The following is a 13,241-nucleotide window of genomic DNA, read 5'->3' as shown; positions in this document are numbered from 1 at the left end:
ATTCAACTTTATTAATAATATAAAATAATAAATTCTTTAATTGGCATAAACTGTAAAAATCTGTGGCATGAACTTGTTCTGGTTTCCAGCCACACAAGCTTTTTTGAATAACAGTGTCACTGGTCTTATACCTCTGTCTGCTTGTCTTGCTAGTCTGTGCAGAACTCAATAATTGCTCAAATGATGGCTAAAGCACAGTACATTTTCTTATATGTGTGTGGATTAGCCTCAGGGCTTCTGTCTAGAGCTTTGTGTAATAAATAGGTGTGAGAATGTATATAAAATGTAAATAAGAACTCTGAAGAGAATAGTTTGAAGGCTTAAGATGGTAGCACTGCTGGCTGTTTCTATTTTCAATGAGGATACAATAACATGGGTATTTCCTGAAGAAAAATTCATCATCACAGATACAGTCATTTCTGTGCATGCTGTTATAATAGAGAGAACCAAGGAGAATTCTCTGATGGGCCAGTGATTAGGACTCAGTGCTTTCATGGCCATGGGCCCAGGTTTGGTCCCTGGTCAGCCTGGTAGGCTACAGTCCATGGGATCGCAAAGAGTCGGGCACGACTAAGCGACTTCACTTTCACTTTTCTCTACATATGAACCTTTAAGTTTCGAATTTTCGAAGACGTGAACATGTGTTCGCATGTCCAGTCATGTAAGTTAGTTCACATGTCTGCCGTCCATTGTCATGTGTGTGCAGCCTATACACATGGTTGTGCTTTTGTGTACTTTACAGTACTATACGGAGTACAGTAGTACAGTAGCTTTATTTCAAGCCCAGGATGTCTGGAATCAGAGTAAAAGCAGGGGTGATGTAGCTGGTACTATCTTACTTTTCAAGGTACTGTATGGTAAGATTAAAAGTCTTTATTTTTTGCATTTGTTTTTACATATTATTTGTGTGAAAAGTATTATAAACCTATTGCAGTACACTACTATATTGCTGATTGTGTTAGTTGGCTTCTTAGGCTAACTTTGTTGGGCTTGTGAATGTGCTGTCAGAATAGAACTCATTTGTATGTAGGTGACTTACTGTAAAAAATAAAAAGGCGAGCCAGGAATGCCTTGCCTTAAATAACAGAAGTTTGATCTCTTGCATGAAGGTCTGAGATGAGTATTCCAGGTTGTATAATTTTACTTTACTTGATCATTCAGGTTCCTTCCAGATTGTTGCTCCCACCATGTCCTAGGGATGTGTACTTGACTAAACCTGGATTGCTGCCCTAGGGATGAGTACTTGACTGAACCTGGGTTGCCGGGGTGCCTGAATTGTGGCCAAGAGGGAAGGAAGAGAGTGTGAAGGGGGCACACCCATGATCTGAAAGCCTAAACACAGATTGGCATACATCCTTCCATTCCACTGGCAAATACTTAGTCATGTGACTCTATTTACCACTAGGATCTCAAAAATGGGATCTAACCAAGTTCCCAAGAAGCAGAGAATGGTTTTTAGTGTCTAACTGTTAAAGAAAAACCAGAGATGAAGAGCAGATAAAGCAGTAAAACCAGATCTTATTGAGGAGTTAATACAATCGGGATAGAACTGAGCTCAGTTCCAGATAGAGCATAGACAAGTGGGGCTTTTTAGCCAAGGAGCAGGGTGGGGGTCAGTGGAGGGAGAGTTACTATGAGGACACATCAGGGTGAGGGGTTCTAGTTAACTGACTCCACAGGATTCTTGATGAAAGCAGACAAGGGTGATCTGATCACCCCAAGAGTGGGAGATTCTGGGCTTCCCTAGTGGTCCAATGGTAAAGAATCCGCCTGTCAATACAGGAGTGAAGTGAAGTGAAGTCACTCAGTCGTGTCCGACTCTTAGCGACCCCATGGACTGTAGCCTACTACGCTTCTCAGTCCATGGGATTGTCCAGGCAAGAGTACTGGAGTGGGTTGCCATTTCCTTCTCCAGAGGATCTTCCTGACCCAGGGATCGACCCCAGGTCTCCCGCACTGTAGGCAGACGCTTTACCGTCTGAGCCACCAGGGAAGTCCAATACAGGAGACATGGGTTTGATCCCTGATCAGGGAACTAAGATCCCACATGCCTCGGGACAACTAAGCCCATGCACCACCACTACTGAGCCTCTGTACCTGGAGCCTGTGCTCTGCAGCAAGAGAAGTCACCTTAATGAGAAGCCCTCACACTAACTAGAGAAAAGCCTGCATAGTGACAAAGACCCAGCACAGCAAAAAAAAAAAAAGGTGCGAGATTCTCGCTAAACTGACTTTAGCAGGATTTTTGCTACAAATGGGCAATGCAAAGACAGGTATAAATCCAAAGATCAAGGCCTGGTTGGGAAGAGGGTTCAGAGTAGACTAAAATTTGACCAAAGAGAGTCTGTCATATAAGTAAGGCTCACTTACAACTGCCTTTATTTTTAATATTTCCATCGAAATCTGGATATTTTAATAAACTATGGGAACTTTCTCTATTCATTGCTGCAGATTATAGAAGGCTTGGACTTTTCTTGAAGCATCTAAGTGTGAGGCACTTCCCAGGTGAATTAATTTACATGTGTTTTTGAGATATCTACTGTGTGCTAGGGACCCTCTCAGCTCCAGGGATGGAGCAGTATGTGAGGTGGGAAGAACTGACCTTGAGAGGCTGTGGGGTGGCCTGGGCTGTAATGGCTTGAAGTAGGAATCTTAGTTCTCCTAGCAGGGTTTGCACCTAGGCTGCCGTGCTCCCTAGTTCTTGTCTGCTTTGAAGAAAGAATTCAGCAAAGAGATGAAAAGTAGTGAGACAACTAAAATGTTTATTAAGAGAGAATATATGTGCAGAGGAGGCATGGCCTGGCTCAGAGAGAGAGTCCTGTGCTTTTGGAGGCAGTTCTTCTGGGTTTCCTCTGGCCAGTCATCTTGCTTTGCCTGGCTTTAAGTCCATAATTGGTCTGGCTAAGGGCTCTCCCGTGTGTGCACGTGCATCTCTTAGCCAGGATAGATGCCAGTGCAGAGGTCTCAGGGAAGTTGACAGAACGTATTACGGTCTAGCATCCCCTCTCCTAAGGATCCTTTCTTTGCATGCATAGTTTGGGGGTCTCTGACCTCAAGAAAGAGAAATTTGTGGTCTTTTTATCTTTTATCCAAGCAGGACTCCACTTCCTCTTACTCCTGCCTTTATCTTTATCTTGAAATATCTATCCTCAGGAGACAGATTCCAGCTGCTCAGTCTGGGGCCCATATTTCTCCTGCCTCAGGACCTGATCATTCAGATCCAGGACAGGCCCAAGGACTCAGGTTACCTGGTCCTCTTCCTGATTAAAAGACTCAGTCTTTTTTTTTTGTAATTAATTTATTTTTTATTGGAGGCAAATTATTTTACAATATTATATTGGTTGGTTTTGCCATACATTGACATGAATTCGCCCCGGGTTTACATAAGTTCCCCCTCCTGAACCCCCCTCCCACCTCCCTTTATCCTCCCTCTGGGTCATCCCCGCATGCCAGCCCCGAGCATCCTATAACATGCATTGACCCTGAACTAGTGATTCATTTCACATATGACAACATACGTGTTTCAATGCTTTTGTTATATTATCCGTAAATGAAGTTTTTCTTTCATGAATTGTCATTTTTCCATATCAAAAACAGGTTTCCATGAATATAGTTAGATATTAATGTATCATTAAGCAATCAGATTCCCTGAAAACCTAGAACCTCCCAGCAAACACTTTGAGTGGGGAAATTTCATTTCTAAAATTGGTAGCAAAGCTTTCTTGGATCCTCAAACATCACCAACCTGAAATAATGGCCTGGAGCAGAATATTTGACTCCTGTTGATAGATAGCCTTTGTTTATGTGGATTCATTTCGGCAGTCTCATTATCAGTCTGGACATTTTATTTCCCAGTTTGCAAATATATATGTGTTTCAACCTCAGGGAAAATAACATCCTCTGTTTTTATGGAAAGCCATAATGTCTTGTAGCAATACAGGGTGATTTATTAGACTATATACTGTATGTTAGGATTAGCATTCTCTAAAACATATTTTTGTAATGGGTTTTTTTTAGCTTTATGTTTTCGAAAGATAATAAACCCATTTTGGCAGCCATTGTAAAAGCACTGCCAAAGTTAATTAGGTTTTCAGACAGCAGGGGTCTGCCATTAAACAATTTATCTTTGCTTCTTTCCATGCTGCTTTAGTTTAGTTGGGAACTATTCTATCTGTCCACCTCTGTTCAGCTGGACAATGTATAAACAGTCATAGGCCATTTCATTATTCAAGGGAAAGGTGTGTATATTCATAGGTCATCTCATTATTCAGAGAAAATGTATGTATATATTCATAGGTCATTTCATTATTCAGGGAAATTGTGTATTTGTGATTAGACTGATAAATCTTGATTTACCACATGTGACTTCATGGCAGAAATATAAATAATATCATAAATTTCATAAGATCTCATAAATAACCTGGTTTTTTTCACTCTTCATTATCGCCCCACATTCAGTGAGATACCATATGTGCAAAATGCATAGTGAGCTGTAGAGATACGGGTTATCCTAATCAGTTTTCTTCACAAGAGATTTTCCAGAGGTCACGTAAGTTAAGGATTAAAGGTTCCCCAGTGAAAGTTGCTGCTGCTGCTGCTAAGTCACTTCAGTCGTGTCCGACTCTGTGTGACCCCATAGATGGCAGCCCACCAGGCTCTGCCATCCCTGGGATTCCCCAGGCAAGAACACTGGAGTGGGTTGCCATTTCCTTCTCCAATGCAGTGAAAGTTGGGTTGCCTTTTCTCGGAGGAAGAGACAGCATGCGGAAAGTCTTGGAAGGTGCAAGAACAAGTGTGGGATACGGAAGGCAGATGCTGTGTGTGGCCAGAAAACAGCACTGGGGAGCCTTGGGCCTTGGAGTGTGTCAGGGCCAGAGTAGACTAGTGGCCGCCTGAGGCTCCTTGGAAAGGTGGCACTGTGGAGGAGCGGTGACAATTAGGGTTGCCTCCTGTGTTGAGCTCACTGTCTGTGAAGAAGGCAAGATTAGGCTGCAGGAAGGTCAAGGAGGAGCCCACGCCATCTAGACAAAAGCTCCCTGAGCCAAAACCTACTCAGGGATGCAGGGATAGGAGAGAGCAGCCCAGGAGGGCACATGGGCAAGGGCAGTGGAGGGAGAAGTCGAGGACGACCGCCAAGCTCTGCTTGGCTGCCTGGTTAGGTCGGCAGCCTCCTGGAGGGGGAGACAGGAGTGGTGGGGGCTGGGGGACAGAGGGCGTGAGGTCAGTGCTAACCCCCACAGGGCTTGAGAATGATGGGCACTCTGGGAGATGGCAGGGGCTCAGGCTGGCCTTACGGAGTAGGGGTTTTATATGTAGGTGTCAGCAGGCGAGTAATCATGAGATTGGAATGTACTGTTATTGCAGGTGAGAAGGGGCATGGCTCACTCGGGATACTGCTTGTTGCAGTTGAAATCGTTGTGGACTTTTTCAGAGCACGTTGACCGCTAACTCTCTGTGTTGTTTCTTTAGGAAGCCGTATCACTCTAAACTGGAGGCTTTTGTGAGTCACATGTCGAAAGGACCCGGAGCCTCTTTCGAAAGCCCCTTGCACTCGCTGCCTCTTTACTCCAGTCACCAGCTGTGTGAGATGGGAGAGCTCACGCAGACAGGTGAGTCCATCGACCGTTCTTCCACTTACTCTTCCGCCCACTCCCGTGTGTGGTGGCCGCATGCAGCGGGGCCTCGGGTGAGACGCTGTGGGCGCGGGGGTGAGTCAGCAGCTAGTACCTCAAGCAGCTGTGAGCCCACCAAGATATCTCATTAAACACTTCTTTTTAAAAATATATTTATTATTTTGGGTTGCACTGGGTCTTCATTGCCGTGTGCAGGCTTTCTCTAGTTGCAGCCGGTGGGGGCTACTCTTCATTGCAGTGCACGGGCTTCTCATTTCAGCGACTTTTCTCATGTGTGGGCTCAGGAGTTGTGGAGCACAGGCTTAGTTGATCTAAGGCATGTGGGATCTTCCCGGACCAAACAAGGACCAAACCCATGTCCCCTGCTTTGGCAGGTGGATTCCTATCCACTGCTCCAACCAGGGAAGTCCCATCTGATTTCTAAATATTAAAAATAGCCTTTTCTCTTAATATTAAAAAATATATATATTCATGGAAGAGAAAGTAGGAATGACAAGCAAAAGGAAGACGAATCTAAAGCACTCATAATCTCACCAAAGAAATGAATAACCTTTAGTGTTAATATCTGTATACAGTTGTGGTTATGCACACACACACACACACTCATTCTCACAGGTTGTATCTTCCTGAGCACTATTTTGTAGCCCACTTTTTCACTTAATAATATATTGTGATAATCTTTCCCTACCAATGAATGTTCATCAACAACATAATTTCTGGTAGCTGCATATTCTTCCACTATAGATAGGCCATGATGTATGTAACCAGTTCCATGTTCTTAGATACTTAAGACAAAACAGCTAAAAGGTTTTAATGCCCCAGATCTGAGGTACATGCATATGGAGCCCCACCACACATGGAGTCTGCAAGTGTGTTCCTCACAAAAGCCATCTCTCCCCCTGCAGCCCTGTTGATACTATTGTTGCAGCAAGTACACTGTCAGCATAGGTTGGTGAGTTAACTGTGGGTTGGGACGAGAAAGAACTGGTGCCCCCGAGAGGTTCCAGCTTTCTACTTCTTCAGTCTGAGACCTCAGAGGACCTTTGTGTGGTCACTGGTCTTTCTGGAGGATTCAGAATTACCTATAGGCCATATTCTGTTTCTTGATCCACCAGCATCTTAGGACCTCAGCTTGGATGGAAAGGTCCATCAAACCCCATTGGTTTCCCCATGGTTTGAAAACTGTTATTATTGGGGAGAATGATAGTAAGTGACCAAGTGGGGCAAGATGAAGGCTCTGGAGGACTAGCGTTGAATAAGGAGTTTTGTCAAAAGCTTTTGCTAATTAGTTCCACGTGCGCAAGCTCTGCATTAGTTTAAAACAGGAGTCCTGGGGTTTCCCTTGTGGTCCATAGCTAAGACTCTCTGCTCCCAATGCAGGGGGCCCGGGTTCAGTCCCTGAACAGGGAACTCTACCCCACATGCCACAGCTGAAGATCTTGAATGCTGCAACTAAAGACCTGGAGCGGCCAAATGAATAAATAGTTAAAAAGCAAATAAATAAAAATAGAGGAGTCCTTCTCCTACCAGAACCAGAGCCCCTTTTATTAACAAGTATTTTGCGGTGCTCCCTAAATTCAAATACAACCGTTCTATATACATAACTTTACAAAACAGTTATATCAGGCATCCTACCTGTGATATGAAGTAGACACAAAAGGAAATGATTTTATTATGTAATTCTATATATCTCAGTATAAATGTCTGAGCACACCTTTGTTAGAATAGAGAATGAAGTAATCAACTGCTTGCACGTAAGTGTGGATGGGTGTGGTGACAGCTGCAAATGCAGGCTGATCAAAGGATGTGCGTTGATGACTCTCAATACCCCATATATCAGGACAAGATTTACTTGACAAATGTGATTGAAACAAAAGACAGATGTCCCTTAATTTATTTCTGGAAAATTCAGTAGATGTTAATGTTATGCAAAAATGATTTTATTTCTGTAGACACAATAAAAACAGTTTTGAAATTGAAGTATTAAAACAGGATTTTCACGTATGGGAATGTCTTGTACATTCAAAAGTTATTCAGAACAGAGAGCAGTTCCTTGTGAAGACTGTCCAACCCTTGACCCCCACCCACAAGGGGTCAGCAATGTTCCTCCCCGTGTTACCGTGACAACCCAAACCCTCCCTGAGGGCAGAACTGTGCTTGCCGAGAACCACTGGAGACGAGTAACAGAAACCAACTCAAGCCAAAAAAAAAAAGGACATTTATTATAAAGACTGAGGATGACTCACAGACTCTAAGGGGAAGAGTATGACTAGGCCTCCAGAGACTGGTCCCAGCGATAAAAAAGCTGTCTGTCCCTGCCGCTGTGGTTTTGCTGTGTGTGTCTGTCAGAGGAGACAGTCCTGGCCACATGTAGAGATGAACTTACACATTCACGTTCTTGAGAGAATCTGATGGCGTCCTTGAGGGTGAGTGTCCATCAACTAGCTGGGAAGTCAGAGTAATTGCATCAAGTAGTTTATTCATTCCCATCTTTCTTTCCAATTGACCTGTTATCATCAGTGTTTTTAAAATTAGCCTTACCCTAGAAATCTTATTTGTGGTAGTTTGCTCCTATTCCCTTGGTCTCTTTTAATGGTCACTTTTATCTCCTATTTGAAATTTTGCATCGCTGTTAGAATAATCATTTATAAGTGGCACACTTTGGGGGCCTCACAGGAACCACGTAAGATGCAGTTGATCATTAGTGTCTTCTCTGTCCCAGGTGCTTTAGCAGCTGCCGTGTGTAGGGGAGAAGGGCAACTGGATGGCACAGCACATGGAAACCCCTGAGGGTGCCGCTGCAAGCTGCAGGTTCTTACAGAATAAACACAGGCTTTGGAGTAAACAGACCTATGAAGTGGGGCATGTAACATTCCTGACAGAGCTGGTGGCAAGTTGCATTTGATAGTGTGTGTAAAGTGCTGAGCACAGTTCTAGCACATGCTAGACTCAGCAAACGCAACGAATGCCTCAGAAGTCCAGCAGCCTATGTGAACAGGAGGGAATGATTAATTCCACCTGGGGGAGAAAGAGAAGGACGGAAAAGGAATTATAGTATTGGAGTCAGGATGAGGATTTCACTGGGAAGAGAAAGGAAAGGACAGGAACCAGGTTGTGAAGATGCAAGTTGTGTTTGGAGAGGAGACACCCTGAATGGGTAATATTTCGGCATGGGAGGAGGTGATGTGAGCCGGGACTAAGACCACAGGTTGGGCCCACACGGAGCTGGAGTTCTGGCTCGGCCACATCTTAACTGTGAATGGCTTGGGCCTCAGTTTCCTTTTGCTTTCTTTGTTGGGCTTCTGTGAAGATTAAAGGAGAAAGGTCTGGTGCACAGTAAGCATAGGTGGCCTCAGAATGCAGGGTAGGCCCAGAAGGAACTGGGGGCCAAACAGAGATTCTGGGTGTTGGCCCCTCTGTGCAAGTCATTTGGAAATGCTAAGACCTATCCCTTCCCAGGTCTCTGAGGGGATTCTGCTCTCTATACTCTCCATTTAAAGTAGGATCTAGGTAGTCTTCATGTTTTTTTCCCCTCTGAGCTGTTCCCCTTCCTGGGCCAACACTGTTCCCTCTGTCCCACACATTTCAGCCTGACATTGTCTTGTCTTTGTGGTTGGGCTTTGCAGACCAGTCGGGCATCTGAATGAGTGGCTTCACTGGTCCCAGGGCCTGCCCGTGGTTTACACTCTCAGGGAACTCAGATCTCACACTGAAAGGCCATCCCGACATCCTGTTGGCTGGAGAGTGGGCTTGCTCTTATCTTGGATTGCCTTCTCCTACTTGAAGATAAGGCTTTTTCAGTGTGTTGTTTTTTTTTAATTGTACTGTGGCATAGTTCCTGAGTGTAGTTTAAAACTGTAGCTACTAAATGGAAACGTAAAATTCATGCTGCTACCCATGTTCTATCACCACCCCCCATTTCTGTGCCCCTGTCACCCCCCAGCTAACCATTATGCGCCCTTCCAGAGTTTCTTTATACAAAACACAGGCAGCTGCCTACACACGTTCTTATTTTCTCCCTCATTTTTCTTTAAAAGGAGTATAGTAAACACACTGTTCTGCAATTTGCTCTTTTTTCCCCCAAATATTCCATCTCGGTACCTGAGAGATCATTCCATATGTGTGCAGGGAGAGTATCCTTGCTCATGGGCAGGTAAAGGGCAGGACTGGGCAGAATGGACCCAGAAGGTGAGCAGAGAGCCTTGGGCTGGGAGAGTAGGGAGTGTGGCGTGAAGAAGGGAACTGGGCAGCCAGGATTTGACTTGTTCTCCTTGCCTGGCTGATTTCTGTGAGCTCCCAGGCACTTTGAGGAATGATTTGTCCCTGGGCAGGAGGGAGAAAGCTCTCCTTAGGCTCCGTCAGCTCCTGCACCTCCCTTACCTCTGAGCCCCACCAGTCACCACCCTCCTCCAGAAGAGGGATCGAGGCAAACAGATGATCCCTGTACTCCCTGGAAAGGCGTGGGTCCAGAGGACAGGGCCCCACTCTGCTCGTCCCTTTGTGCGTACTCCCTTCTCATGCTGGTGGGAGCCCCTCCTGGAGGGTCCCTTGCAGTGGGGGCCAGGCTCGAGGATGTAACCATACAGTGTCTGAAGCCTTCCAGCCTCGGGCGAGCCTCAACTCCCCTGGCTGTCCCTTTCACTGAGCTGGTAGTGAGGCAAGTGTGTGGCGCTCTTGTGTTTCAGGGGTCGTGCAGCACCTGCGGAACGGCCAGCTGCTGAGGGACATCTACCTGAAGAAACACAGGCTCCTGCCAAGTGACTGGGCTGCAGAGCAGCTTCACCTGGAGACGACCGGCAAGAGCCGGACGCTGCAGAGTGGGCTGGCTCTGCTCTACGGCTTCCTGCCGGATTTTGACTGGAAGAAGGTTTATTTCAGGCACCAGCCCAGTGCTCTGTTCTGCTCCGGGAACTGCTACTGCCCACTGAGGAGCCAGTACCTGGAAAAGGAGCAGCGTCGGCAGTACCTGTTACGCTTGAATAACAGGCAGCTGGAAAGGACCTACGAGGAGATGGCCCGGATCGTGGACATCCCCACCAAGCAGCTCCGGGCTGCCAACCCCATAGACTCCCTGCTCTGCCTCTTCTGCCACAATGTCAGCTTCCCCTGCACCAAGAACGGCTGTATCACCATGGACCACTTCAAGGTGATCAAGACGCATCAGATAGAGGATGAGAGAGAGAGGCAGGAGAAGAAGCTGTACCTGGGCTACGCGCTCCTGGGCGCCCACCCCATCCTGAACCAAACTGTCAGCCGCATGCAGCACATAGCAGAGGGCAGGAAGGCAGGGCTCTTCACTCTCTACTCTGCTCATGATGTTACCCTGGCCCCGATTCTCAGTGCCTTGGGCCTTACAGGAGCCAGATTCCCACGGTTTGCGGCCAGGCTGGTCTTTGAGCTCTGGCAGGACAGGGAGAAGCCCCAGGAGCACTCCGTCCGGATCCTCTATGACGGTGTTGACATCACGTTCCACACTTCATTCTGCCAGGACCACCACCGGCGGTCTCCCAAGCCCATGTGTCCCCTCGAAAATTTAGTCCGCTTCATCAAAAAGGACATGTTTGTGGCCCTGGCTGGTGGTAGTACCAATTATTACGAAGCATGTCACAGGGAAGGATTCTAAAAGGTACACAGTGCAGCACTGAGAATCTATGCCAATTCAAAAGGATGGGGAAGGTCCACTTCTAGTTCTGTCGGCTGCTAAAGGTACAAGGTGGTTTTTAAAGGCCGGAAATCATGCTTGGGGCCCACGTGGATTTGGGGTTGAACAGGGAGTATGTTACTGTAATTGGGTACGTGAGTAACTTGAGACACAGTGGTCAGTTCACAGAGAAAGGAAGGTACTTTATCCCAGCTAGACTTTGCTTGGATGCCAGAATAATATTTCAGTGCCCAAAGTTGCCAATTCAAATGTGCATTCTTTTGATCTGCCTTGGCACTGTGTGATGGAACCAGCAAACCTCAGCCAAACCTCCTGTTCATCTGGGACAACCTCACCTTGTCCTTGTTCAGTGAATGGTTTCCTGACATGATTCATTTAAAACAGGGGTGGGCAAACTTTTTCCATAAAGGGCCAGATAGTAAATATTATAGACTCTGGACCAAAAGGCCACCTATGGCACCTGTCACAGCTGCTCGACGCTGCTCTTGTAACATGAAGGCAACCACAGATGAACCATGAATGAGTTAAGTGTGGCTGTCACAGGCCACACAAAAGAGGCAGTGGGCCAGCTGTGGCCTGAGGGCTGTAGTTTGCTGACCCCCATTCTAAGAACCAGGCTGTACTACAATTGCACTTTCAGCACTTTTTGAGAGAACCAGTTGAATACCCAGAATTATTCAGTGGTGCCTCCAGTAACTTCTGCTAGAAACACAGAATCTGGTCTGCATCTGATATTATAACAAAACCTGAGGGGAAACAAACGTTGAATCAGAATGAATCATAAAAAAATTATTAGAATAATACTTGATGTTCATGATGATTGTGGTATAAGATAGTTTCAAGTATGTCTTCAATATTTGTCTGCTGTAGTCTATTTGCTGTACATGCTGAAATTTTTGTATTCCATTTAGTATTTTTGTAGTCTAGGAAAATATTTTCTAAGACCAGTTTTAGATGTGCTCTTATTCCTATGAAATATTCAATTTACTGTGTCTGCTTGGTGGTTAGAAGGGAACTGGAAGCTGATTCAGGCACTTTCTCCCAGTAAAACTAATGATGGCTCATTCCCTTTGACAAGCAGTAGAATTGGATCAATTTTTAAACCATTTTCATCAGTTTCAAATGGTAAATTCAAATTGATTTTTAAATAAGTTTTTGGAAGAACTTTGTTACTAGATAGTTAAATAATCTTTATAAGGTATTTTATATACTAGAAGCAATTATAATTAAATCTGTGATTTCTGCCTAAAATGGTGCTAGTTCTGTGCAAAGAAATGTAAAGTGAGATTCTCCAATGTTGCTGCCATTCCAGCCTTTTTTGTCTGTTTTTGTCCAGTGTTTCATTTGAATACATCTGTTTCTAGTAATAAATTTTTGAAGAATACTCATACATGTAACTCATGGTTTGTACCTATAAGTCACTCTGTTTCTTTTCAAGTGAGTTTTAATTGTTTTATCTTTTAATAAATAAAAGCATTTTAAATTAGAAAACTCTACAGTACACATGGGGAAGGGAGGCCCAGTGTGACCAGCAGCAGGCCAAACCGGGCCTGCTAGGGTGACCGGAAGGGACAGAGTCCTACCCTGGGCCAGAGGGGCTGCAGCTTCCTTCTCTGACAGCAGCATCAGGATTTGGTGGTCAAGGGTGTGTCACAGCTGGTGGCCTTGGACTGGGTGACAGTTTATCTCAAAGTCTTCTTTTATTGCTGAAAATTGTGTGTTGTTCAGTCAATAGGTCATGTTCAACTCTTGGTGACCCCATGGACTGCAGCACACCAGGCTTCCCCGTCCTTCACTATCTCCCGAAGCTTGCTCAAACGCATGTCCCTGGAGTCGGTGACGCCATCCAACCATCTCATCCTCTGTCGTCTCCTTCTCCTCCTGCCCTCAATCTTTCCCAGCATCAGGGTCTTTTCCAATGAGTCGGCTCTTATCAGGTGGCCAAA

The 13,241-nt window shown here is 45.4% G+C and overlaps 1 protein-coding gene across 2 annotated transcripts in view; it reads left to right on the top strand.

Annotated features, from left to right (window-relative positions):
• PXYLP1 (2-phosphoxylose phosphatase 1) overlaps positions 1–12,679 on the top strand; it is an 80,309-nt gene extending 67,630 nt beyond the window's left edge. For both annotated transcript variants that reach the window (XM_055412747.2, XM_055412753.2), the window contains 2 exons: positions 5,470–5,609; positions 10,319–12,679. In XM_055412747.2, coding sequence (XP_055268722.1) covers positions 5,470–5,609; positions 10,319–11,256 — 1,078 coding nt within the window. In that variant the 3' untranslated portion in view covers positions 11,257–12,679. The remainder of the gene's footprint in view (positions 1–5,469; positions 5,610–10,318) is intronic.
• The last annotated feature ends 562 nt before the right edge of the window (positions 12,680–13,241 follow it).

The sequence above is a fragment of the Moschus berezovskii genome, chromosome 1, assembly GCF_049115385.1.
Source record: "Moschus berezovskii isolate FMDL1 chromosome 1, NW_MosBer_1.0, whole genome shotgun sequence".
NCBI classification, from domain to species: Eukaryota; Metazoa; Chordata; class Mammalia; order Artiodactyla; family Moschidae; genus Moschus; species Moschus berezovskii.
This window is presented reverse-complemented; position numbering and strand designations above follow the sequence as displayed.